The sequence below is a fragment of the Lissotriton helveticus genome, chromosome 5_1 (genome assembly GCF_964261635.1).
Source record: "Lissotriton helveticus chromosome 5_1, aLisHel1.1, whole genome shotgun sequence".
NCBI classification, from domain to species: domain Eukaryota; kingdom Metazoa; phylum Chordata; class Amphibia; order Caudata; family Salamandridae; genus Lissotriton; species Lissotriton helveticus.
In genome coordinates, this window is record NC_136065.1 from 492756370 (window position 1) to 492783944 (window position 27575).

General features: G+C 43.6%; 1 protein-coding gene across 1 annotated transcript in view; it reads left to right on the plus strand.

The window, feature by feature from the left end:
• LOC144754689 (protein-arginine deiminase type-2-like) overlaps positions 1-27575 on the plus strand; it is a 641882-nt gene that overhangs the window by 254986 nt on the left and 359321 nt on the right. Inside the window, exons 4-5 of the mRNA XM_078642812.1 lie at positions 23725-23786; positions 26794-26911. Coding sequence (XP_078498938.1) covers positions 23725-23786; positions 26794-26911 — 180 coding nt within the window. The remainder of the gene's footprint in view (positions 1-23724; positions 23787-26793; positions 26912-27575) is intronic.

A 27575-nucleotide genomic window follows, 5' to 3' on the forward strand; every position in this document is an offset into this window, starting at 1 on the left:
GAACTGCGATTGTGAGGTTGAGGTAGAAGGATATTTCTGATCCTTCAAACTGGATGATGTTTCTACTTTGGTCAGTTTTAGAACAGAGTCTCTGTCTCTTTAATTTAGAAGCCAAGCAATGATTGGTCTTCATGACTGACTAGGAGGTGGCTTGGGTACTAGCACTCTGTGCATGTCTGACTATGAAGAACTGTGACAAGGAGTGTCGACTGAATATTGATGTCAGTAATTACACAACAAAATGTTCCAACAGGCCGATGGTCGTGTTTCCAGTAGAAGGATTTCTCTGATCCTTCAAACTGGATGATGGTTTTGCTTTGGTCAATTAGAAAACAGTGTCTTTGTCTATATCATTTAACAGTCAGAATGATTGGTCTCCATGTCTGCCTAGCAGTTGACTTGGGACTCTGAGCATGTTTGACTATGAAGAACTGTGACTCGGCCGAAAATTGATGACAGTAGTTACTCAACATACTGTTCCAACAGGCTGGTGGTCGTGTTTCCAATACTATGAGGATTCTAATGTTACTTCAATAAGGTCGTCCTTCCAAGTGCTCATTTTTGGGTTGTGTGCTTTCCACTGTTTTATCCAGTTTGTTCGATTTGTCACATGCCACATTCATATTATCTTTCACCTCAGATATTTATCTCCTTGCCATGTCTACTATAGATGCATGCTTATCGATCTGCTGTTTCGTATGGTTGAGTTTCAAGGTAAGGGAAGCAGCTTTAAAATTGATTTGGGCCAGGCTTCCTTTTTAACCTCCTGGAGAATGTTTTTCAGCTCTTCCACCATTCCCCGCTACCTCTGGAGTGGAATCTGCTGTGGTCAAACTGGCACCTTTCTTGCCTAAGGGCATAGTCCTCTAATTGGAATCAATCTTCCCCATTTTGTGCTGAATGCCCAGCATGCCTGAAAGCATTCTGCAAAGTTCAGAAATAGGAATTTGTTTTTTCCTTTAGTAACTGGCTGGCATGAAGTTATGGCAATTGTGTGGTGGTCCAACTTTCGGGACCTATGTTCAATAGTAACACCCCTGTTGCTTATTTTCAAAGCCACAGTCACGGCTTTGCATCAGAATGTTAGGTCGATATTCACAGTTGTGGCGGGGTTGTACTGAGATTCGTCTGATGGAGTCTGATTTCCTTCAGGCTTTCATGTTCAGTCTGGGGACTGTGCACCCAGTGAGGACATGGCTGTTCAGTCACAATGTCTACCTCGACTGTGAAAAATAGAGCAGTCTAAAATACTCAATCTTCCACTGAGTCAGGTTTCATATGTTTCTTCTCCTACGCCATGATTTTTGCCTCAATTTTTCAGTGCACGTATGTGGCTGTGGTGTGTCTTGAGGAGTGTCCTCCAAAAACTAACCACCTTTTGGCTTATGTGCTGAGTGAAGGATCAATGCCACAAGCGAAGATGTGACTGGTGAGTTGGGATTGGCACATGCATTGGATCAGTAGTTTGCAGCTTCCCTTGAGCCAGGTATCTTGTTTTCTCTCCATACTGGTTTGCCCAATTTGGCAAGTCTGTGTCCCTTGCTAGCTCACTTATACCTTTGGATTTTGTGCTTTTTTTATCCTCAGCATCCTGGTGGCTTCTTGCTGACAAATGTTACTCAGGATGTACCCAGCATGCAATTCACTGCACCCCAGTTCTGATAGATACATCTGCCTTGTGGATTCCTCACCTTGTGAATATCCCCCTGCGTCAGCAGCTTCCGGAAATTCTTTTTGTAGCTTTGCGCCGACGTGGACGGACGTCACAGAGGCACGGCATCGCGCACGACTCCGCTGACGTCACCAACCCCATATCAGGTCCACGCCGGTGTGATGACATCAGTTCCCTTTTTTCCGGGTCCTCGACGCTAACGGTTTTCTAGGGATCGTCCGTAACTTTTGCAGTAACTTTGTTACTTTGTGTTGTTGGTGTTTCATTCTCTTCTCTTTCGACATGTCTTTGAAGAAGACCGGATTTAAAGCCTGTGGAGCATGCGGCAAGACCATGTCCATTACGGATCCGCATGAATGCTGTTTATGGTGTCTTAGCTCCGACCACGACGTCGAAGACTGCCGGTCTTGCAAGAAGATGACCCCTAAGGCCCTCCGGGAGAGAGAAGCTAAGCTTATTGTGGCAAAGCTTAAAGGAAGTAAGGAGAAGAAGAAATCGAGGTCGCGGACTCGACGCTCGAGGTCAAGATCTCGCTCGAGGTCGCGATCGGACTCGTCCTCGGCCCATGCTTCGAGATCGTCTAAAAAGAAGCATAAGAAGAGGTCTCATGAATCCCGACATCGCTCGAGGAAGGATTCGGGTTCTAAGCCGAAGTCACAGGTGAAGCTGGTTGAGAAAGAGGTGCTGTCTTCGGCTTCGGAAGATCAGGACGCCAAGGTTGAGGCGTCGCATGCGAATTCGCCAGGCTCGCCGAAGCAGACAGCGAATCCGTCTCCGGTTCCATCCCATTCTCTGGATCGGGAGGATGAAGGTGAGGGGGAGATGGTTGGAGAGGGAGAGGCTCCGTTGCCCGAAGGTCTGTTGACTCCGGTGCACCAGCCTGAAGAGGAAGTCGACGTCGTATCGACTCCACGCCCTCAAGAACAGCCTGGGGGTTCGTACCCAACCTTTCCGGCTCCAGGTCAGGATCCGACGCATTTTCTAAATGCGATGTATGGAATTTATTCCAGGGCTATGTACCCCTCTGGGGCTCCTGTTGGTCCCATGGGTCCGATGGCGTTTGGTCTTGGTGTTCCCCAAACCTATGCTCCTGCGCCCTTTATGCCTTTTATGCCGGCTCCGGCGCCGCATTGGCATTTTCCGACGCCGGCGAGGCCTTTGACTCCGAAGCCATCGACGCCGAAGTCTTCGACGCCGAATCCTTCGACGCCGATTCCATCATTCCTGATGCCGAACCCTGAGCGACGTCGTGGGATTCTTCCTCGTCCGGCGTCGGGCTCGGCGCCGGCACCGGATTCGACGGAGCCGTCGGTGAATCCAGCGGCTTCGAATGTGAAGCGCAGGTCGAGGCGTGAAGCCCAGAGACTGATGGAGGAAGAGAGATATCGTGAGGAGTATTTGGAGGAGGGTGAGCTGCAGGATCCTGAGGACCCTTTTGAGGATCTTTCAGTGGCCAGTGGCCTTGAACTGTCCCCTGAATGGGATTTGGTTTCAGTATCGGATGAACCCTCTAAGGATGCGGCTCCTTACCATATTGTGATTCAGAAGGCTGCGAGTTTGTTGAACATTGCTTTACCTACTGCTGAGTTCAAGTCAAATCTTCTCACAGAGGTCCTTCACTCTCCCTCATCAGTGACTGAACCATTGCTGCCCTTTAATGATGCCCTTAAAGATCCAATTTTAGAAGTTTGTAAGAAACCTTTGTCAGCTCCTGCTGTGTCTAGAGCTGTTGCCAGGAGGTACAGAGCTGCTCCTGATGATCCAGAGTTTTTATCCACTCACCCTCTGCCTGAGAGTTTGGTGTTGCAGGCGGCCAATTCCAAACGTTCAATCGGAGCTTTTCCTCGGGTTCCAGCTGAAAAGGAGTCGAGAAAGCAGGATCAGGCTGCTAAAAAGGTTTTCTACTCTGCCAGTATGGCACTGAAGTCCACAAATGCGACCTGCCTGATGGGGCGTTATATCCACGCCCTTATGGACACTGTAAAACAGTTGGTGCCCAAATTGCCGGAAGTGGATAGGAAGGACTTCCAGGAAGTTATCTCTGATACTCAGGCTGCAGCGAGGCAGGTGATTCAGAGTGGATTGGACACGGCGGACTCTGTGGCGAGGGTCATGGGCTCTTCTGTAGCAACGAGGAGAGCTGCGTGGCTGAAGTCGATGAATTTTCGACAGATGTCCAGTCTGCATTGATGGATCTCCCGTTCGACGGGTCTGGTTTATTTGGCAGACGCTGCTTTAGAACGCTTTAAAGACAGCAGGGCGACGGCTAAGTCATTGGGCCTTCAGACCAGGGGCACTTTTGGGAGACGTTCTAGAGGATTTAGCAGATCGTCTTTTCGATCCTACAAGACAACGCAGCAGCAGCCACAGCAGCAACAAAACACACTGTACAGGTCTTATAGGGGCAAGCAAAGGGCCCGTTCTCGAGGCCGTCAAGCTTCCTCCTCTTCCTCCTCTTCCCCGTCCCAGCCCCCTGCCAACGCAGCAAAGCAGCCCTAGATCTGCCATTCCGGATCATGTGGGTCCAGTGGGGGGTCGGCTTACCCATTTCCTACGAGATTGGGAATTGATTACATCGGATCTTTGGGTTCTCAATCTCGTGGGGAATGGGTATGCTTTTCCTTTTCGGGAGTTTCCCCCAAATTACCCTCCTTGCCAGGGTTTTTGTTCGGAAGACCACCTGCTTCTCCTGCAGGAAGAAGTCCTGGCACTGTTCAGAAAAGGTGCGATAGAGGTGGTTCCGGAGCAGGAAAGGGGTCAAGGATGCTACTCCCGGTACTTTCTGATCCCCAAGAAGGATGGCAGGCTTTGGCCAATCCTGGATCTCAGGATCTTGAACCTTTACCTGAAACAGGAAAAGTTCAAGATGCTCACTCTTGCACAGGTTCTTCAGGCGCTGCTGGAAGAAGACTGGATGGTGTTGATTGACTTGCAGGATGCGTATTTTCATATTCCCATCCTGAAGTCACACAGGAAGTATCTCCGTTTTACGGTTGAGTCGCAACACTACCAGTTTGCGGTCCTTCCGTTTGGTCTTACTACTGCGCCTCGAGTCTTCACCAAGGTGATGGCGGTGGTGGCAGCACATCTCAGGAGGTCGGGGATACCTGTATTCCCGTATCTGGACGACTGGCTGATCAAAGCGGAGTCGCCAGAGAAGGTGCTCCTTCATCTGCAACAGACAACGCAGTTGTTGTACAGGTTGGGTTTTTCGATAAATGTACCCAAGTCTCACCTGGTGCCCTCCCAGCGCAACCTGTTCATAGGTGCGGTACTGGACACTACCTACCTGTATGTCGTGCATTCCCTCCTCCTCAAAGGATTCGCGACATACAGGAAATGATTCCTTTATTCTCCAATGGAGCGGTTGTTCCAGTCCTGAAGGTCTTACGTCTGCTCGGTCTGATGGCTTCTTGCATTCTGTTGGTCAACCATGCACGCTGGCAAATGAGGGCACTCCAGTGGTGCCTCCGCAGGCAGTGGTATTAGCACAACGGAGATCTCAGGGAGTCAGTGAGGATCTCCAGAGAAACTGCAGCAGATCTGTCTTGGTGGAGCATGGAAGGCAATCTGTCGCAAAGAAAGCCTTTTCATCTACCTCCTCCGGTGGCCACAGTAATAACGGATGCATCCACTCTAGGGTGGGGTGCTCATCTGGGGGACCTGGAGGTCAAGGGCCTTTGGTCTCCAGAGGAAAGGTTGCTTCACATCAACCTACTGGAATTACGGGCGATACGTCTGGCGCTCAAGGCCTTCCTCCCTTCCCTTCGCGGACGGTCAGTTCAAGTCCTGACGGACAACACCACCGCGATGTGGTATGTCAACAAGCAGGGAGGAGTGGGGTCGCAGTGTCTCTGCAGAGAGGCTCTGCGTCTCTGGTCCTGGGTTCAGGATCATCAGATTTGCCTGATGGTAAATCATCTGGCCGGAGTTCTGAACGTACGTGCAGACGTTCTCTGTCGGCAGTTCTCTGCCGACCACGAGTGGAGGCTTCACCCGAAGGTGGTTCGTCACGTCTTTCGGACGCGGGGGACTCCTCGGGTGGACCTGTTCGCCACTCACGAGAATGCTCACTGCCTGTCATTCTGCAGTCTCCAGTATCCGATGCAAGGAGCCTTGGGGGACGCGTTTCAGTTGAGTTGGGGAAGACAACTCCTTTACGCGTTTCCTCCTATACCCTTGAGGAAAATTCGCCAAGACCGGGCCCGAGTTATATTGATCGCCCCGGATTGGCCAAGAAGGGTGTGGTATACAGACCTTCTCCACCTCTCCTCTCACCCGCCGCTCCGTCTCCCTCACAGGGCAGATCTCCTCTCCCAGATGGAGGGGCAGGTTCTACACCCCCACCTCCAGACCTTACACCTTCATGCCTGGAGATTGAACGGGGCAACCTGAATTCCTTTTCCCTCCCACACGATGTGGTGGATGTCATTTTGTCAGCCAGGCGTGACTCCACTAAGTCCATTTATTCCTATAGATGGTCAAAGTTCGTTGCTTGGTGTGGGGAGAAGTCCATTGATCCTTTAAGGGTTCGTTTGTCCAATATTCTTCAATTTGCTCTTTCCTTGGCCCAGCAGGGTTTGGCGGTGGCAACCTTTAAGGGTTATTTGTCTGCCTTATCGGCTTTCCTTTGTTTGCCTGACCAGCCCTCTTTGTTTAAGTCACCTATTGTTTTACGGTTCATCAAGGGTCTTACCAATAAATTTCCTCCCACTCCTTTTATTGTACCCCAATGGGACTTGAACCTTGTTCTTACATTTTTGATGGGTTCACCTTTTGAGCCTCGACACTCATGTCCCTTGAGGCTTTTGTCTTTCAAGACTGTCTTCCTTGTAGCAATTACCTCGGCAAGGAGGGTAAGTGAGCTTCAAGCTCTTAGTTCAAAGCCCCCGTTTTTATCCATTCATGCTGATCGAATGGTTCTTAGGACCAGGGCTGGTTTTCTGCAGAAGGTGGTAACTCCTTTCCATCTGGGGCAGTCCGTTACCCTCCCTACCTTCTATCCTCCCCCTCACCCTTCCAAGGAGGAGGAGCGGCTTCATCACTTGGACCCTAAGAGGGCGGTGAACTTCTACCTGGACAGGACAAGAGAGTTCAGGTTGGATGACCAGCTGTTCGTTGGATTTGCTGCTGTAAGAAAGGAAGATCTGTGCACAAGCGCACGCTTTCAAGATGGATAATTTTATGCATCAAGATCTGCTACTCCCTGGCGGGTAAGGAACCTCCAGAGGGTATAAGGGCTCATTCTACTAGAGCTAAGTCTGCAACATCTGCTCTTCCTAGAGGTGTGCCTGTAGAGGACATTTGCAGAGCCGCGACTTGGGCCTCCCTCCACACTTTCGCGAAGCATTACTGCTTGGATACCGAGGTGAGGAGGGACGGCCACTTTGCGCGCTCTGTCCTCCAGGATTTCTTGGTATAGAAGAGTGGACACCCTCCTCCGGGAGTGGGGACTGCTGTGGGACTCTATTCACAAGGTGAGGAATCCACAAGGCAGATGTATCAGAAGAACAAGTTACTTACCTTCGGTAACGCTTTTTCTGGTAGATACAGTATCTGCCTGTGGATTCCTCACTGACCCGCCCGCCTCCCCGTTGTCCACTCTTGTATACCATGTTTATTGTATATATTTACATATATTTATTGTGAAAGGAAATGTTTATTGCATTTTGCTTTCCTTTAAATCTGGACATTGTGTACTGTGTATACTTTGTATTGTTCTACTGCCATTGGTCCGTCCGTGTGCCTCGAAGGCACGGAAACAAGGCGGAACTGATGTCATCACGCCGGCGTGGGCCTGATATGGGGTCGGTGACGTCAGCGGAGTCGCGCGCGATGCCGTGCCTCTGTGACGTCCATCCACGTCGGCGCGAAGCTACAAAAAGAATTTCCGGAAGCTGCTGACGCAGGGGGATATTCACAAGGTGAGGAATCCACAGGCAGATACTGTATCTACCAGAAAAAGCGTTACCGAAGGTAAGTAACTTGTTCTTTAGTCTCCTGTTGCTGCTGGGGTCTGTGGTGTAGTTAGACCTTTTGCCACCAGTGGTATCTGCTTTTGCTGCCCGGTCACCGGTAATAGTGGGGGGGACGTGTTGGCAATTCCTGTGCACCCTGTGATGGCCGGAGCTCAAGACTCAGATTGGCATCTTGCTGCACAGCTCTCTTTTTATAGTTCTTTATGGAGGAATGTTGGTAGGAAATCATCTCTTGAAAGTAAGCAAATTTCCTACCCTGAGTGGGGACAGGCTCACTACTAAAACCATCTATGGAGAGGAAAGGTTATCAGAGATTGTTATTCTGCATTATGGACAGTGAGTGATAAGGAACATTCCCTTGGGATCACCAGGGTACGTTACTTAATGGAGTAAAAATATTAATAATAATCCACATTTGTAAAGCGCAAACAACCACCCGGAAGGGTCTCCAGGCGCTGGGGGCCATCGGGAAGATTAAGTTATTGCCCAGAGTCACATGGTGCTCGGCTAATCTGCCACCGGCGCCGGGGATCAAACCATGATCCCCAGGTTCCAGTGTCAGTCACCCTGGCCGCGGTGCCACACCTCTCCCAACAATTGATGTTGACTTGTCCTTGCAGAACTTGGCGAAGCTTGTGGAAAGGAATACTGATCCTGGCCTCTTGTGAACACCAGTGAATACCACTATATGAGAAGCACCGAGGGAATATTTAAAGACCAGGCACGGATATACTCCCCCACTATATACTAAATACACAACAACAATGTCCAAGGGTCTAATACACACATGTAGAATCTAACAGAACCTCAAGACTGTACTACTATACCTAAAAAGTATATAGAACTCTAATATACTAACAAAGGAAATGTCCTTTAATAGGACGGATTCCCATCACTCACCATAGGTGACATGCTTCATCATCTGGGTCTCCTCCTAAGGTCACACTAGTGACACTTAGGGCTACTACCCTTTCAAAAAGAAAAGGGGAGCTCACGGATGTTTTCAAAGCTATGCAGATTGTAGCGATAGCGCTATGTTTAGACTTCAAGATGTGAAATGAAAAAATTGTGTGGGAATGTAAGTGCAGTGCAAAAATGTGTTTAAAGTGAATTAAAACTGACCGATTGGGAGTAAAAAAAACACCGCCAGGGTTGTCTCAGAGCTGTGATGTGTGTTGCTTTACTATAGAAGATTGATAGTGATCTAGATTGCCCAAACCACGTTGGACCAAAGAAGTGTGCATGGACATGCATATGCATGCATGACACGTTGACATCCATCTTTGTTGTCAGAGGCTGAGGAAGTTGATTGTGTTGCGAATTTCCTGACCAAGAAGCATAAATATTTTGACTGGGCAACATTCTTCCCACGACTGGTGTAATGAGATAATGACAGAGGCTGCGGAGAGCTGCACAATATGTACCCCCTGCAAACAATCTGTTGGAGCTAGGTGTAACTATATGCAATGAAGGAAGTGAGTAGTAATGTATTGACATGTCACAGCTAATGGAGCAGTTTAGGAATCTTGTGCATTTAAAAAGTGAAAGGAATTGGTTCATGAACACTGTTGGGAATAAGAACGATTTCACCAAGACTAACTGGAGTTACATTATTTCTTCACTGTGGACAGAATAGGAGCATTGTGTCCATTTCTTGTGACAATTTAAGAACATAACTATTTCACAAGATTCATTTGTAATTTGAGCTAATTATATAAGTTTATTATTTTGTGTTTTCATTTTGGCTTGTTGTTTAGGTTGAAGAAAATATTATTAGGTTGTTACTCTATCACCATGGCAGCAACAAGTGTGCCTCAACCACCTCTCTTTCTCTGAGACGACGACGACGAGCCTCTTCTGATACCCTATAAACAATGAAAGAAATTAATATTTGATTACGATAGGAGGAGAGATATTTTGGGGTGCTCTTGCATAATTTATGGAGAGAAGAAAGAGAGGCACATCTAAGAACATGTTCAGGAGCTGGCTACTGGGAATGGTTATGGTTAGCCCAGATATATATATATATATATATATATATATATATATATATATATATATATATATATATATATATATATATATATATATATATATATATATATATATATATATATATATATATATATATATATATATATATATATATATATATATATATATATATATATATATGCTAAAAGGACATTTTAAGTGTTGAATCATTGTTGTTTTGGAAAAACATACATTTTTGAAAGACAGAACAGAAAGAGTGGGGAACTAATGTAGCATTTCTAAGGAACATGGTTGGCCCTTGTGAATGTAGGGAATTTACAGAATCTAATAGTGAGGTGCACAACTAAGTCTACACTGCTAGATAAACTACTAGTTAAGAATCTGCAGCTGAAGTAAACTATAGCGATTGTGGAAATGTGGTACATGAACTTGTCAAAAGCAAGTCCTGTGAGTGGAGGAAAAAGTTAAATACTAAAATTGAATGCAGAGGGGGAAAAGGAGGGGAAAGGAGGAGGGTTTGTGCACAGACAGTACATTTAAGTATTACCTGTATGGTCAGCTGAGTCATTCGTCCTACAGTGGGAAAATGCTGCATGTGTGAAATGCTTGAAACCTAACAATTATGTATGTATCTTCAAGAAAGTTCAAGAATGGAAACCTCCCTCGATTAAGCCTATTTCTGTTTAATTTTGTATTATTTTTATCCTATGTCTAATTGCTATTTTGTCGTGTGTATTAGGGGTGTTATGGGCTGCTTTTGCTTGAGGGTTGTACAGTTACCATGTCATTGAATGTGGCAGTGAGAATGTTGGGCTGTTGTTTGACTGTCTGCTCAGACCTAAGTGGCGTTTCTGGATGTAACTATATTCCCTTCTTCTTTGACAGCATGGCAGGAGCGTTCCTTAGTGAGGAAGGTGTAAAAGGTCTTCAAACAATTCAAAATGATAGGGCCCCTCTACTGCATATGATGAGGGGCCCCTGTGACTTGCTTATCTCACAGATATTTATAGCCCTTGGGCTGAACGGGGGGCTTTGAAGAATCCCCACCCCGTACAACAAGGCAGGGCTGCAGGGACCTGTGTTACGCCGCTGACTTCAAACAGATAGTCGCTCATCAGATCTGCTGTTTCGCATGACTCCCTAGCAAGCACCAAGTACAAGTGTCAAGTGAGTAGAAGGACGTGTCCTAGTGAGGGAAGGATGCCTCTTGGGAATTGTCGATCAGCCACAATAACTTAACTATGTAGTGCTGACACTGCTTCTTGGAACATGCTTCCGTAGTGTAGCCAGCCCTTCGGACCATCGGATATTCAAAACCGCCAGTTGCTACTGTTGCCTGGCCGCCATGCAAGAACAGAATGGTCTTCGTCTGACTGACACGAGTTCCCAGAAAATTATTCATAAATATGATGGGGCTTATTTATAAGACCCTTACGCCACTTTTGCGTCGTTTTTCCTATGTTATAAATGATGCAAAAGTGGCGCAAGGGGTTTGTAAATAAGCCCCGATAAGTTTAAGGGATCTTTGCGTGGATGCCATAAATTATTTTGAAATTATGACAAGTTTACCTCTTTTTATCCAATTGATCGACATTGTGTTTTAGGTGCTGTGTGAAAAGGGCTTGATAGACGATGATTGACAATAAGGCACAACAGGGGCCATTTCACGATGAGCTCCCCGGCTCAGCACAGGGTAGAGCGCATGTTTTTCAGCATTCCAGAGCGAAAGTCAATTAATTTATCTCGGAATGGCTCCCACGTAGGGCATTATTTTAGGAAGGACTGCTGAGAAAACAGAAAAAGAAAAACCGTGCTTACCGTTTCCCAGCTGCACAGTCTGAAAAAGTAGCTCTAACTCAGGGAAATATCGTGTTTAATGAATTGAGGCCGTTTTGGTCCCAATTTTTAAAAAAGGTGACAAGTATGACCCAAGATGCTATCGGCCGATATCACTAATAGACTCAACATGTAAGTTGATGGGTCGGGTGATACTGGCACGGTTGGAAACATGGGCGGAGGCTTCAGGGGTGATTGTAGAATCACAATATGGTTTTAGGAAAGGGAAGGGAACCACCGAGCAGTGTCTGAACCTTGCTTTGATCATGGGCAAGTACATGGGTGCCAGGAACGGCTCTATACACTTGGCATTCATGGACTTGTCCAGTGCTTTCGATACAGTGTGCAGGGAAAAATTGTGGCGCATGATGGCCTCTATGGGGTTTGAAGAACCTCTGGTCACCCTGCTCCGCAGGCTGCACACTGCTACAATGGTAAGGGTCAGATATGGCCGTGGTGGGGAAAAATCACAACCAATTTTATCTACTGAAGGCGTCCGACAAGGATGCATTTTAGCACCTTTTTTATTCTTGATTTATACAAATGGTTTGGAGGGTTTTTTGTTAGAGACATCTGCTGACTTTCCAAAAATAAATGGAAAAAGAATCCCAATGTTGTCTTACGCTGATGACACTGTTTTAATGACACTTACCCCAAACAGCATGCAGATTTCTCTGAATGCTTTTGATACCTTCATGGGCAATTTAGATTTAGGTGTCAACTTTACCAAATCTTTTGCCATGACTTGTGGTCCAAAAAATGTGAAGATACGGAAATATATGGTAAAGAATGCTAACATTGAGAAGGTGGATAACTTCTGTTATCTGGGTAACCTCTTTAATAAAAAATTAAGTTGGGAACCATTATTAATAGCACGGGTTCAGAAGGCTGCCCAGTTAATCGAAGCCCTTTTCCGCTTTTCTAGTAAATTGGGCCAACGGCGTGTTGCGGAAATTATATCATTATATAAGGCCAAATGTGTTTCCGTTTTGACCTATGGTTCAGGGGTGTGGGGTTCGGATAAATGTGAAAGAATACAAATTGTGGAGAATAAGTTTGTTAAGCGTTTGTTATGCGTGCCATTGAGTACATCTAATATATTTTGCCATGAGGAAGTTGGTATTGAGTTTATAAATGACATTATTCATGTTGCCCCACTGATATTATGGGCAAAGGTTTGGCAATCAGAAAATTTGAAATTAACAAAAGATATAATCCAAGATTGTCAAAAACTTGATTATTATACCCAAATCCCGTGGCTACGATATGTTAAAGAGACCTTCTTCAAGATAGGTCTAGGAAAAATGTATACAAACCCAGAACTACTTGGCAGGGATACCAAGGAGATTATTAAGAAAGCCTTTAAATCTAGTTTGGGTTCTTTTAGGACAAATGACCATCTACTGAGCGTACAAGGAAAACCAGCTCGCCAGCTCTATTTGTCATATATTATGAACACACAATGGCGCTTTTATTTAACAAGATTTCGCCTTGGTACCCTACATTTTTTGTTTGCTTTCCCTAAACAGGGGGGATGGTGGGAAAAGCTACCCAACTGCCCCTGTAACAATAAGGTTTCGCAAAATACTCTCCATCTCTTGTTTTTTTGTACCTTGTATAAAGCTCCAAGAAATGTTTTCCTTAAACCTTTATTGGCATCATTTCATACACGTTATTACAAAGAAGCGTATGATTGTTTGTTGTCCCTATCAACTGTACATATTTGTAATGCCGTCTTAAATTTCATCAGATCAGCTATGGTGATTAGAAACAGATATTAATGATATTCGGTCTTTTCAGAAAAGTATGTAAATATGTATAATGTTTGACTAATCTTATGTGATTTTACAAATTTTTTGTTATGTACACTTTTATGGTTTCTATATGAAATCGAAATAAAGTTTGGAAAATTGAATTGAATTGAATTGACTTGTCACAAGCCTGTGCGCCTAGGCAGAGGAGTCTTTCGTGATGTCTCTACGGATTAGCGAAGGGCCTAATTGTTTTGTGGGTTTTTTTTGCATCTGAGTTGTCTGAATTTCAAACATTCCTCGGAATTTTTCTGAGTTAATACATGAGCTTAGAACAAGTGTGAAACGGGTATCTTCTGCTCACTGTTTCCGACTTGTTCTGCATAAAGTTCATCCATTAACTTCGAAAAATTTTGATTGGCGCGTTTAAACTTTAGTTACCTTGCACCAAACTAAAAAAAGACATTAAAAAAAAAAAATAAAAAAGCAAGCGCCGAGCTCAATGCAGAGCTGTCATGAGTCGGCGCAGGTCTTGAATGATGTTGTCAGTGCTTTAAATGGGCCGGTACTCTCCAGTACAGAGTACCAGCACTTTTTTATTTTGAGGGGTAGAGTACCGGCACTTCTCAAGAGAAATTTAATACTTTTAATTGGAGAGTACCTGGACTTCTCAGAAACAAGCAGGTACTCTGTTACAGAGTACCTGCACTTCCATTTTTCCATTTCAAGCACTGGATGTAGTTAAGTAGGTAACTTACTCACCCATAACATTTTTGACAAATGTATTGTATTGTACTGTAAGTGCATTTACATAATGCTTACTACCCCTGATGAGGCGTCAAAACACTTTTTCAGTGAGCCCGCTACTCCTTAAATCAGAGGATTAGTGGTGAATTAGTATAGTGAAAATATGAAAGTAATTTGAGTGGTGGATATGTTAATCAGTTATTTGGATTGAGAAGGATAGTGGAGGGATAGAAGAGTAATCAAAGTTTGCATTTATATAGCGCTTGATACCATTGCTGGGTGGTTGAAGCACTTTTTCGCAGACAAGCATGCTACTTTGGAACCCAGAAAGTGTAGTGGTGAATTAGTATAGAGAAAATATAAAAGTAATTTGAGTGGTGGATATGTTGGTCAGTTATTTGGATTGAGAAGGACAGCGAAGGGGTAGAAGTGGTAAACAGGTTTGCATTTATATAGCGCTTGCTACCCCTGATGAGGTGTTGAAGTGCTTTTTTTTTTAAATTTACAACTCTATGTTTGAAAGCTTTATTTAAAGAACGATAATGAGATACAACAATATGACATCAGCAAAAAGAAATAAGGTGAACATAGTAGGACTAAAAGCATAACATTGCTAATGTCAACAAAGAGATAAAAGCATTTTATGGGTTTTTCAAGGGGATAAAGAAGGGAGGGAAGGGAAGGGGAAGTGAGGAAATGCTATAACAAGATAAATCTATAGAGAATAATGCCAAAGAGGCAAATGGCACAAGTAATAATAATAAAAATTCAACAGCGTACAAGATTAATGCAATATGAAAATACTGTAAACAATATTATATAAACAAGCGGGAGAGAGTAAAGTCCTTCAAGGGGGTTTAAAATTCTCTGAATTGATATGGATAGGATTCTTGTGAACTGATTAATCTAGGTAGTTGGTAAGAGGTAACCAGTAAAGATCTACATTACGAACTGGTTTACAGGAATAGGCAAAGGCAATATCCAGTCTATGAAAGTGACATAGAGAGTTCCACCACCCTTGTATGGAGACATTCGCAAGAGATTTCCAATTAGAAGAAATGTGGTGAAATGCAAGTGCGAGCATTAGATCAAAAAGACCTTGTGAGTGTGGAGGTAAAACTAAAGAGTCAGAGAGAGAGCCTAAAAAGAGAAAATGTAGTGAAAATGGAATGGAAAGAGTGAAAATGCGAGAAATGCAAGACCAAACTTTATTCCAGAAAATAGATACAGTAGGACAGAGAAAGAACATATGCAAAAGGCCAGCATTAGAGGCACCACAGGTCCAACATTTAGAGTCAGAGGGGGACATAAAACGAGAAAGAGAAGGAGTAAAGTACAATATATGATATAGAAAAAATAAAGATTGATTAAGAGATGCAGATCGAGAAATTTTTAAAGTTTTGTTCCAGAGCTGATCCCAGAGTGCAATGGTGTAGGTACAATCCAGATCTTTTTCCCAAGAAAGCTCCAATTTGGTTTTGACACGGTCTAGGTTAGGAGAAGCATAACATTTGTAAATCAGAGAAGCTTTAGGAAGGGTAGAAAGAATCACAAGAAGGTGAGATGGAGGTGTTAATGGGGTGGAAGAAGGAAGAGAATAATAGCAATCAAGGATTAATCCCATAAGCACAGTAAATTTCTGTAGGAAAGAGCGAGGGCATCGGAATCTGAGTTGAAACTGGGGAAAAGAGCAAGGCGACACACCATCAAAAAGATGATTAACCCATACGATACCTTTCGACCTCCAAGACGTCCAACAAATAGGTCTGTTATTTAAGAGAAGAAGAGAATTATACCAGATGGGGGTGCATTGAAATGAGTCGCGTGAAATGTCTATCAGAAAGACTAAAGGTTTCAAAAGAGGTGTGTTTAAACAAAGGAAGGGAGGTATAGGGAGATTTGGTGGAAAATCGCAAAATTTCCTCAAAGGAGAAGGGTTGTAATAAAGTTTGTTCAATGCGAAGCCAAAGAGGAGAAAAGGGGGAAGAGTCTGATGAAAGCCAGCGAGCTGCTTTATGTAAAGAAAAGATTTATGGTAAAGACGGAAATCCGGAAAGTGAACCCCACAATTCGATTTAGATTGACTAAGAGCTGCAAGAGAAATTCTAGATTTTTTATTTTTCCAAAGGAACTTTGAAAGAGAGGAGTCAATACGCTTGAAGTAAAGGGCTGGAATATGCACAGGTAACATGGAGAGGATATAGATAAGAATAGGGGCAATCATCATCTTGATAGAATCAAGACGACCCCACCAAGAGAGAAAAAGGGGATTCCAGGAGGAAAACAGTTGGTCGATTCGAGATAAAACAGCGGACATATTTAGTTTAATGGAGGAGGCAATAGAATTAGAGAACCAAATACCAAGGATTTGATCTTCATACTGTTCCAGGCAAAGCCAGTCGAGGAAAAAAGATGAGGAAGACAAGAGTTGGTCAAGGGGAGAATTTCTGTTTTATCGGAATTGATTTTGTAGCCTGAGAAGGGAGAATGCTGTAAACTCAGACAGTAAAGGGGGGCTAGAGATTTCCGTGTTTGAGATGAACAGAAGGATATCGTCTGCATATGCAGAAAGTTTTAATTGATGATCATCATAGGGAAAACCAGTAATAGAGGCATTATTGCGGATGGAGGAGAGAACCGGTTCGAGAGCTAAAACGGAAAGAGGGCAGCCGTGACGAACACCTCTTTGGAGAGAGAAGGAAGAGGAAAGTTGGCCGTTTACAAGAACTGTGGCTTTGGGTGAAGAATATAACAAGGATATGAGAGAAATAAAGTTAGGGCCAAAGCCATGCCATTTTAGGGAAGCAAACAAAAAAGACCAGTCTACTCTATCAAAGGCCTTGTCGGCATCTACAGAAATAGCGGCCAAAGGGAATGAGAGGGATGAGGCCTTATTCAAGACATTTAGAAAGAGTCGAGAATTGTCAGAGGTAAGTCTTCCTTTAATAAAACCACATTGCTCTTTACCAACAAGAGGAGGCATAAATGGATCCAGACGTAGAGCAAGTAGTTTAGCAAAAAGTTTGTAATCAATGTTAACCAATGAGATTGGACGGTAATTTTTAAAGTATTTGGGATTACAACCATCTTTAGGAATAAGGCAAATGGTGGCATCTTGAAAGGAACCCTCCGACTTACCAGAAGAGTAAAATGATTGAAAAAGAGATAAAAGCTTGGGCAATAAGAGGTCGGAGAAATGTAAATAAAATTCAACTGGAAATCCATCAGGGCCAGGTGTTTTACCCTTAGTAAGAGAAGATAAGGCTGAAGAGAGTTCATGCAATGAAATCTCAAGTTCAAGGTCTGGGAAATTGAGATGAGTGGTAGAGGGAGTGGGTATTTTCTCAAGATAAGATTGGATAAGAGAGGGAGTCGGAGGAGATTCTGGAGTATATAACTGTCGATAGAACAATTGGAACTGGTCGAGTATATCTTTGTCAGTATGAAGAAGGGTGTTGTCAGGGGAATAGACAGATTCTATGAGGGTACGTAAGATAGTTGGCTAAGAGTTTTCCGGACATGTTACGCCCACCATAATAACGCGCACTACTACGAAGGAGTATTGAAGATGCATTATCAGTGGTAAATTTATTGAAGGCAATTTTCGCTTGCAAAAGACTAGGTTACATACAAGTATCAGAAGAGGTACAGAATTGGTGTTCCAAATGTTTGATATGGGATAGAGAAAGTTTACGCTTTTGAAGAAATTGCTTCTTTTTCCTAGAGACAAAGTCAATGATAAAGCCCCTTGCAGTAGCCTAAAAGGAATCCCAGAGAATATGAGGAGGAGTATTAGGATCTGAATTAAAGTGAAAAAATCATTAGTAAAATAACGAAAAGAGGAAGAGAAGTTAGGGTCAGTGAGAAGAGTACAATTAAAACGCCAGTGAGAAGATTTAGGGTGAGGAGGAAGTAAATCAACATCTGTTACAATAGGAGCATGATCTGAGATGACTATGGGTTCGATAGAAGAAGACAGTAAGTTTTGAGAAAAGGGTTGAGAGAGAAAAATATAGTCAAGTCGAGAGAAAGAGGAATGGGGAGGAGAGAAAAAAGAATAATCCAAAGTATAAGGGTGTGTGAGTTTTCAAGCGTCAGTGAGATGTAATTGAGAAATAGTGTCTAAAAATTGTTTGTGAGGTTTGTGTGGAATAAAGCGGACAGTAGATTTGTGGTCAAGGAATGGATCCATAATCTGATTACAATCCCCTCCAAAAAGGAAAAAATCTTCTTTATGCTGAATACCTTTGCTCGTGATTAAGGGCTAGAAAGAAGAGTCAGGTTGAGTAGGACCATAGATATTAAAAACAGTTAAAGGTATTGAAATAATAAAAAGTTTAGCCAAAATCCATCTACCGTCAGCATCTTTTTCTTCTAATAGAACCTTACATTTCAGTTTTTTATGGATTAAAATTAACCCTGGGCGTAGTGTGCGTAGTGGGGCTACGCGAAGCTACGCAAAGTGGGCGAGAAACTACGCCCACCTGCGCACTTTGCGTAGCCCCACTACGCGCCGCATGCCCCCCTCCCCTACATACCTACTTTTGGTAAATAGGCACATAAAAATAAATAAACGGCACTTACCTTGTCCGCAGCGTCCCGGGGCTCCCTCTGCTCGTTCACGCCACCGTCTGCTAACCAATGGGCATGCGCGGCTGCCCGCGAATGCGCATTTCTCGCGAGTAAGAAAAAAAAGAAGAAATAGCAAATAACTTCAAGTAGAGGGATGTGTTGAAGGAGGGAGAAAAGAGAGAGAATGCAAGGGTGCCAAAGAGGAGAAAAAAGAAGAGACAGTACATATCCAGAAGGACGACTGCAAAAAACATACCTGAGGGGGAGATACAAGAGGAAAGTGAGGTAATGGCGACACTCAACAAGACGAACCGCATGAAGAGCAGCAGTCCAACCGCATCGGAACATCAGGAATTACAGAAAGGGAGCCACAAGATGGAGGGAACATCATGAAGCTATGGAAGGGAATGAAATGAATTCGGATGAGAAAAGGTATACACGAAATATTACATATAACCTCCTATGTAACAATAAAACAAGACACGTATGAATATAAATTAACAAGAGGAACAATATGGGGAGAGACAACAGAAAACAAACAGATATCGGTGATGAAAAAGTCAACCACCAGAAGAAGAAGAGGTCTCCATGCCAGAATTAGATTGAAGAAGGATGAAGTTTTTAAGTTCGCCAGGATCCTGAAAAGTCCATGTTCGGTTTTGGTGAGTAACCTTGAAAATGCAGGGATGAAACAGTCCGTAGCGAGCACCAAGAGCACGTAGAGAGGGCCGAAGAGACAAAAATTCTTTCCTCCTTGATGCGGTGGCAGTGGAGACATCTTGAGAAAGGAAGACTCTTTGACCAAGCCAGGAAACTTGACGAGCGGCTCTAGCAGCAGAAAGAACTGAGAGTAAATCCGTAAATTTCAAGAAGAGAATGATGACTCCGCGTGGTTTTACTGAAGCAGCTGATCGAGGACCAAGCCTGTGGGCTCTTTGGATACTGAGAGAAGTGGTAGGTGACATGTTTAAAAGCTTTGGTAGGAAAGACGTGAAAAAGGTCACGGGTGGTCACCTTCCAAAGATTCCGGCAAACCATAATTACGTAGGTTATTCCTTCTGTTCCTGTTTTCTAAATCCTCAGTGTGTTGCTGAAGGGAGAGAATTGATTTCTCTAAGGAGGAGATGCGTTGAGAATTGGTTTGTATCTCCGTGATTTGCTGTTTTGACAGAAGAAATCCGGGAATCCATAGTCGTCCATTTTTCTTTCAAGAATTGCATGTCTTTGTTAGTTTCTTCAATAAATGGACGTAAAGCACGTATTTCTTCCAAAATTAGCTCCATAGAAATAGGAGATGAAGATTTGCCAGGTGAGGGAGGGTCCTGTTTCAAACGTTTGGATGAAGTAGTAGGAGGAGAAGTTTTATTGGACATAGCCTGCGTAGCGGAAGAGCGATAGGATGATGCTCCAGCCATTGTACGTACAGGAGTAGAAGGACGTTGTGGTAAGGAGGAGGTTGCCGGAACAGTTGTAGAAGGCACAAAAATAAATTTTGGCGAGTGCAACTTAACCATAGGAGGCAAAGAACCTTCAAGATGAAGTAAAGTACTTAGAAGGAACAAAAACAAACTTCGAAACACGTTGGTTGCTCATAAAAATCAGGATTCTCCAAACGTCAGGTGAGTAGAGGGGTGCATAAGTTCATAAGAAGAAAGAAGAAATCCTCACAGGAAGAAGTTTAAGTTCCTAATACTGATGAAAGGAGAGGCTTCGTTCCAAAGGTGATATTAAATGAAAAGTCATTCGAACAGCAACAAGTGGATGTCTTGAAAGCTTTACCACAAAGAGGGTGAAAGAGCGTTGCGCCGTGATGTAAGCAATAAAAATATAAATCCAAACGTGGTCACATACGCAGTTAGTAAGGCATCCTCAGTGAATGGAAGATTTCCTCACAATAAGAGACATGAGACCATGGTAAAGGTGAAATGCGGAGCTGCATTCCAAAGCTTACAATAGATAAAAAGCCAGTCCAGCAACAAAAATATGCTTATAAAGCATCATCTTAGAGCAGGTGAAAGCACATCAAATTTGAGGCATATAACAAAAAATACAGCCAGATTGGTGGAAACAAGAAGATATTAGTGCATTAAAAGGTGTTTAGCGCGCTCATGGAATTTTCCTGAGGAGAAGCTGAACGCCATAGAAAAGCGCGCGTTCACAAAATGCCGGGCGCTATGCTCACGTAAAAGCATTCAACGCTCATAATTGGGGAAGCGCAGCATACCAAAGGTAGTAAGGCGCTCACTCGACTCCACATGTATTCCCGTTTGTGTTCCTGGCATTAAGGCACAGCGTGCTGCAGGAAAACCGCGGTGAAGGCGTCCCTGAATTGTCCGATGTGGCGGAGCTAACTCTCTAGCCGTCCATCTTGTGCGGCGTCGTAACCACGCCCCCATTGAAGTGCTTTTTTGATGAGTAGCACACTACTCCGGAACCCATAAAGGATTAGTGGTGAATTAGTATAGTGAAATATGAAATTGATTTGAGTGGTGGACATGTTAGTCTGTTATTTGGCTTTAGACTGTATTTTATTTATTTATTGTTTGTTTTGGAGCTCATAGGAGTAGGAGAAGGCTTGGGATGAGTAAAAGGGAGGTGGATGAGTAAAAGGGAGGTGGAGGGAGGAGTTATATACTATAAGTAGTGTATCTGCGCTACATATGTGTGCCTGGGAAAGGTACAATACAGGAATAATGCAGTACTGTGCAGTGTGTGCATGTACAGGAAGGATTCAGTGCTGTGCAGTGTGTGTATACTGTATATATGTACTACGTGTATGTGTGCCTGTGGATGGTACAAAACATGGAGGATCCTGGGTTCTATTTAGGAAGACCCAGGCCTGCATGGTGAAACATGAGAGGAGGTAGAAGAATACCCCTCAGATAGACTTGTAGATTTCTGCATTCTAGTAAGCTAGGCGGGACACACCCTGGAGAAGTGAGAGCCAGGCTTCCCCTACTCACTTCACAAGGTGCTCCATGATTCAGTGAGAGGTCACAAGGAAATGGCCTGGGCACATCTCAGGAAGGAAATGGGCCTGAAAAGAGAATCATAAAAAATAAGACTGGGTCCCTGGGATAACCTTTTGATTTACATATCACTATGGCTGACATCCAGGCGTTAACTTTAGTCACTCCTGTGGCCTGTGTTGTGGGGCTATCAGCTTTTGAGACACTCGTACTGTGACAGACCGATTTCAAGAGGTCAGAAGAGTGGCCACTGCAAGAAAAGCAGATCCCCAAAATAAACGTCAAAGACCCAGATCCTAAATCACACTTGGTGTCTGGAAATGGACTATAAGAAGGGGAGCTTGGCATCGCAAAAATTGTCATCTGCCAAGAAGCCAGACAAGCTGTGTGAGAAGAGGAAGCTCTGCAAGACTTATGCCTGAGACCAAGACGGGGGGCCAAGGCATGCTAGTCTCCCTGCTGGGTGAGTAGACATCACCCAGGGAATTCAAGCCCTACAGGCTGGAGCACCATCGTCTGCCTGCTTACTAAGACCAGTGTGCCCTGTGAGAAAGAGGAGATGGTTGGGGAGTGCAAAGTTCAGTGGAGAAGCCTGTTGAGTGGACTTCTGTAGTGAGGTGTGAGGAAACGGCTGCCTCACCAATCATAATATACTATTTTAGTAATTTTTGATTTTACTCTGGCATTAGTTGTCAAAGTTGTATTGCAATTAACAATTAGCATTTGTTTACTGCATGCATGACTGAGCTGAATCTTTGGAACAAGCAGAGTTTGGCAGGGCTACTGTGCAATCATTCATACATCTGCTAAGTAGCTCTGTATCAAGTGTTAAACCCATAGCCAGTTCTGGCCTAAAAGCCAAATGTTATACCCTTAGTCAATCAATCAACAAAACTTTATACGGCTTTTGTAATGAAAAACCTAAAAAGTCAAGGATACATCACAAAAGCACATAGTAAAATGGAATAAAATCAATAAAACTGTACATTTCCAGTCTACACCCACCCGTGATGATTAGTCTCTGGTCGATCCAAGCTTTACTGTGGCCTTTGAGAAACTGAGAACATGCTATACTGTGCTCCCTGATAACATTAATAAAAATGTAAAAGCGGGTCGTACTTGGTTAAAATGACCTTTTTCTAAAATAGGGATTAAAAAGGTCTTCCTTGACACCTCATAATTACTACAGAACATTTGAAGCATGTCCTGTGGAGACGTACCGTCGCAGCCATAGGGTAGCAAGATCTCCCCTTTCTTGCTACCTCATGGGTGGGCAAAGAGGAGGTAGACTAAATAAAGGCGAAATCTGGTCAGTAAAAAACGGTCAATAGAGCTAGGAAGTCCTAGAAGATAAGGTTCCGGAGATAATATAGTTTTCAAGGGAAATAAACCTATGTACACTGGACTTCCCCAACTCACATGTATCCCTGTCGGCCACCCGCTGTCTAAAAAAGGACTCCTTTGCCCAGGACAGTTCATTCCTTCTATTTGTGTCTGAGTAACAAAAGAGATCCAGTCTTCCTAGTTTCCTAAATTCTTTCTGTATATATTTAAACCAGGGTATATGACGAGCACAATCTAGGACAAGAATATTCCATAGAATCTTCTTATTTAGGGCGGTCCCATTACTTAGCCATACTTTAAGCCAATAAAATAAGGGCAAAAAGACAAGTCCGACAAATAGGGCTCATCCAGTTCTTTGTGGACAATAAAGGTGGTAGTTCCCTGGGGTACACATAACAACTGTCTCTAGAATCTGTTTTCGATTTTTTGAAGCTCATCGTGAGAGGCATAGCCCCGCAAAGTCTCGCTGCCATACACCACCTGAGATAAACACTTGGATCTATATATCTGCAGGAGGACGCCTATTGTTTTTTTGCCCAATCGGGAAGCAACTTTAAAAATAGCAGAGTTAGCATGTAGAAATGCCCCATGTTTGCTTTTTTTCAAAGGGGCCTCACTTAGAAACATGATTTCTAATCCTGCAAGGGAAGCGGTTAAGTTTGATTCTTTATCAAACATTTTTTTACCGTGTTTCATTTGCCTGCCAATCAGACGCATGTGCATGGGCATGCTTTGCTTACGCAGCGGCAATTGCTTTCTGTAGTTTTTCGCCAGTCTTACCTTTTCACCTAATTTCCACCTTTCTTCTCTCTGTCTCCGTATGCCAAAGTGAAAACTAATCAATTCTATTTCCTGTTCAGATATCTCCTTGGATGTTGATGCTGATCGCGATGGAATTGTGGAAAAGAACAACCCAAACAAAGTAATTTGCCCATTGTTTGTTTGAGAGTGTTAATAATCAGATTGTGACAGAAGCAATGGCTAGAAAGTGACACTCAGTTTATGAACTGCTTAATAAATGAGACTATGGGCCGAATTCACAGTTTTTTAAACACGTATGTCTGACCTTCAATGAATCCCACGCTGACCTACACCTCCAAATTTACATTTGAATGAATGAGGAGTAATTGAAAAGATATTTGCTATTAGTAATGCTGGAAAGTAGGGGGATCTTGCCAGATTCCAGTTCCCGCAGCCATTTCTGACCCGGATCTCCGATCTGCCTGACCCAGGGAAATATGCTGAATTTACCCTGGTGACATTTTTCGACACCAGCGCACAATTTAGCCTCGCCTATATGTTGTCTGCTTTCCATTTGTTCGGAGCAGAAACCTGCCGGTGACGAGTGTGCTTGCTTGTTATGACTTCCAGCAAGGCACACACTAAGACCTGGTTCAAGGGCCATCAGCCCTTTGATTCTTGAAGTATCATCCTGAAACAAAGCAATCTCAAGACTAACACCTAAACACCAATTCAATGGAAGGAAACAAAGGCACACAGCTTATCACTTCATAAGCACCAGAGAAACTATAAGTGGAGGCAGTTTTTTCACTTTCTTCAATCGCCCATGTAAGAGATGTGCATGCAATCTAAGGATGCATGATGTATCTGTGTGAATGAGTATTTACTAAAATATTGGTTTAAATGACACCTATTTTTTCCATTTAATTTTTTCATAGTGTTACTAATTCCAGTGTAGAGCTTTAGAGTGATTTACATCACACACAGACACAATACATCATACAAGAGAGTAAATCAATGTACATGAAATGCTACATAAAACAATTAGGTGTAAATCAATGTACATGAAATGCTACATAAGACAATTAGGTTTACAAGGTGTAGGAATCACATATTTCTATTACAAGTAGATATTGCATATTAAGAGTGAATGGTCAGGAGAAACAAAGGGGTTGATTCCGATGTCTTTCGGAAAGCATTACTACCGAATCGGTTCCGCAATGATTTTTGGACGACTTGGATCCGGGGAGTCCGACCGAGCGATTTGGGTGTATCTGGATGCGTCCAGATACGATTTGGCCGGACTCCTGTTGCCTTCAATGGGAGCCTGTGTTCGGAACGAGAACACAGGCTCCCATTGAAGAAAGGGGTGGCTGGGGAAAACCTTGCACCCTGTGGTGGGCACACCATGTTGCCTGCCACACTGTGCATGGTTGGAAAGGGGGGACACTTGGGTACCCCCACAGGTCCAATTGGGAGGGCCCCGGGTGAAGGGGGTCCTGCTATGGGCCCCCAAAGACAGATTCCGGCAGCCAATTGGTTACAGAGAAACCAATTTGAAACAGCTGTCTGAATCGGTCATCGTACTCACTTGCTCTGAAATCGAGTTCATAGAGCTGTACGATTCAGCTCCGAAAAAAGTGACCTGTCCGAATGCCTTTCGGAACTGATTCGAACAGCCCTAATGGTTTCCAGGCATCGTAATCGGTTGTTGGGAAGTGTGTACGATTCGGTTGGAAACAATGGTTCCTGATTGGATTCAGCAAAGCCAAATCCGATTCGGAGCCCTTACGAATGACATCGGAATCAACCCTAAAATCTGGGTATAAAATGTAATGCAGGGATTGGGGCTGTCTGTACTAACAAGGCTTTACTACTTAATACTTCTCAAAGAAATCATTCTTTCCAATGTTAGAATACCGACAGATTGTGAAAATAACAATGATTATAAACTCATTATGTACAGTTTGCATGCATTTTATTCATCCATGTAAATATATCAATGTACTGTATTAGTAGGATTGCCACTTATGATACAGATGCAATAAAATGATCTCAGTGTCGAAAGCAATAATCCACTTACCTATCTACTTAAAAACCAATCTGTGATCTGCATGTTACAAAATGTGCTTTGCAGCAGGCACATTGCCCGTCTGTGCTTCTTTAGGAGTGAAACCCCTGATTGAACAAAACACAACTCTCCCAGAACTGCATTAAGCAACAGAAATATCTTACTCCTATTATTATTTTCTCAAAATTGCTTGACACACGAAGATCGCAGCAGCAGGTGTCTTAACCCTGCAGGGTATTTTAAACTGCAGCCTTTGTGTCACTAATTAAGTAAGCTAGGACAGATTCCCTGTCACATTTGTACTTGTTGCCAATTTCTTGCAGCACTTTTGTTTTAGAAAATGAATGTAAAAGTTGACTGTCAAGCTCTGTTTTTCAAACTCTGCAACTCATGACTCTACCCTTTTGCTCTTCCGCGCCCTGATCCACAATTTATGGGCTCCTGAATCAATTAATTAGTTTCCAATGCCAGCACCTTTTCAGTTATATTCTATAACTTACCCCTAGTGACTCTCCACGACGTTAACGTTCTGGTGTTCATCTCTGCAATACGTAGGCATATGACATGGATTCTGGGAATTACAATTACACAACAGAACAAACAGAACCATCGTTCACAAAAGTACAACGAGGCAAACCTTCTTTGATGTGAATGCAACCTGACTCTAAGGAAGTTTTTAAGGATTTACAATGTACCTTTCAAAGACGAGACAGTGCGCAGATTTTAGAATAAAAAGAAAGACAGATTTTTCCTAAACTGTTCCCATACACTAACCTCACTGTATCTACCCGAATTTCTAGAATTATCCGTTAACCCACCTGGTTCCAGGGGCGTGCAGCCCTATAAACATGGCGCCATTGTTCCTCCCTCCCCCGCATTTTGATGGATACCAAAAGAGTGGACTGAAGCAGCCCCTACACTTCCGCTGACTGATGAACACAAGATGGGTATCACTAAAGAGGATTTAATAAAGATGGTTTCCCGTGGGTGCGTTCCGCTTCTTCGGCCTCTGCTCCTTTAACAAAACAAACACGATGTTTAGAAAGTTCACATGTTGTGATTAGTGGAGTACTCTGTTAAATACTGTATTTACAAGTTAGATATTTCTTTGTTTCAGGCTTCGTGGACGTGGGGTCCGAAAGGGCAGGGAGCTATCTTACTAGTGAACTGTGACAAGGACAGCCCAATATCTCGTATGAGAGATGGGGATGATGACATTGTTTTCGGCCAAAAAGGTGAATAGTAAATGACCTTATTTTGCTAAAACGCAGGCTAGTCTTACCTGTCTTTGTTTTAACTGTGCCCGAGCCATTGCCCCATATTGTTCTAGAAATCTAAGCTTACAGTATCCGAATATAATGTGATGTGGGAGACAGCCATTACAACGCGGGCTTTACACCGCGCTACCATTACGACGCAGCCTTCACAACGCAAGTCGTTACAACGACTTGCGCTGGATGGCGCCATGTACTAAGGAATAGCATGGTTTACTATTCCAACACCTTCCCTACTGTTACATAGGCTGGAGTTGGAATAGTAAATCATACTATTCCTAAATCCAGCGCCTCCAGCGCAAGTCGTTGTAACGACTTGCGTTGTGATGGCTGTGTCGTAATGGTAGCGCGGTGTAAAGCCCGCGTTGTAATGACATACATCCATGTGATGTGCATGAATCTGTAGGACTGCATGAATAAAATGCTTTTCATTGGCCTAAACTCTATAGAGGAATAACATCTATGATAGCAGGAACTGGTCCTTTTAGCAATGTTTGATTGGGAATGTGAAGTTGACCTTTGTTGGTAGGATGAATGCTTAACAAGTTCTCATGGTAGTGTGGTATATTTAGAGGTGGTTCACCGCAGTGTTTTAGAGGCTGTGGAATGGGTTCATCACATGAGT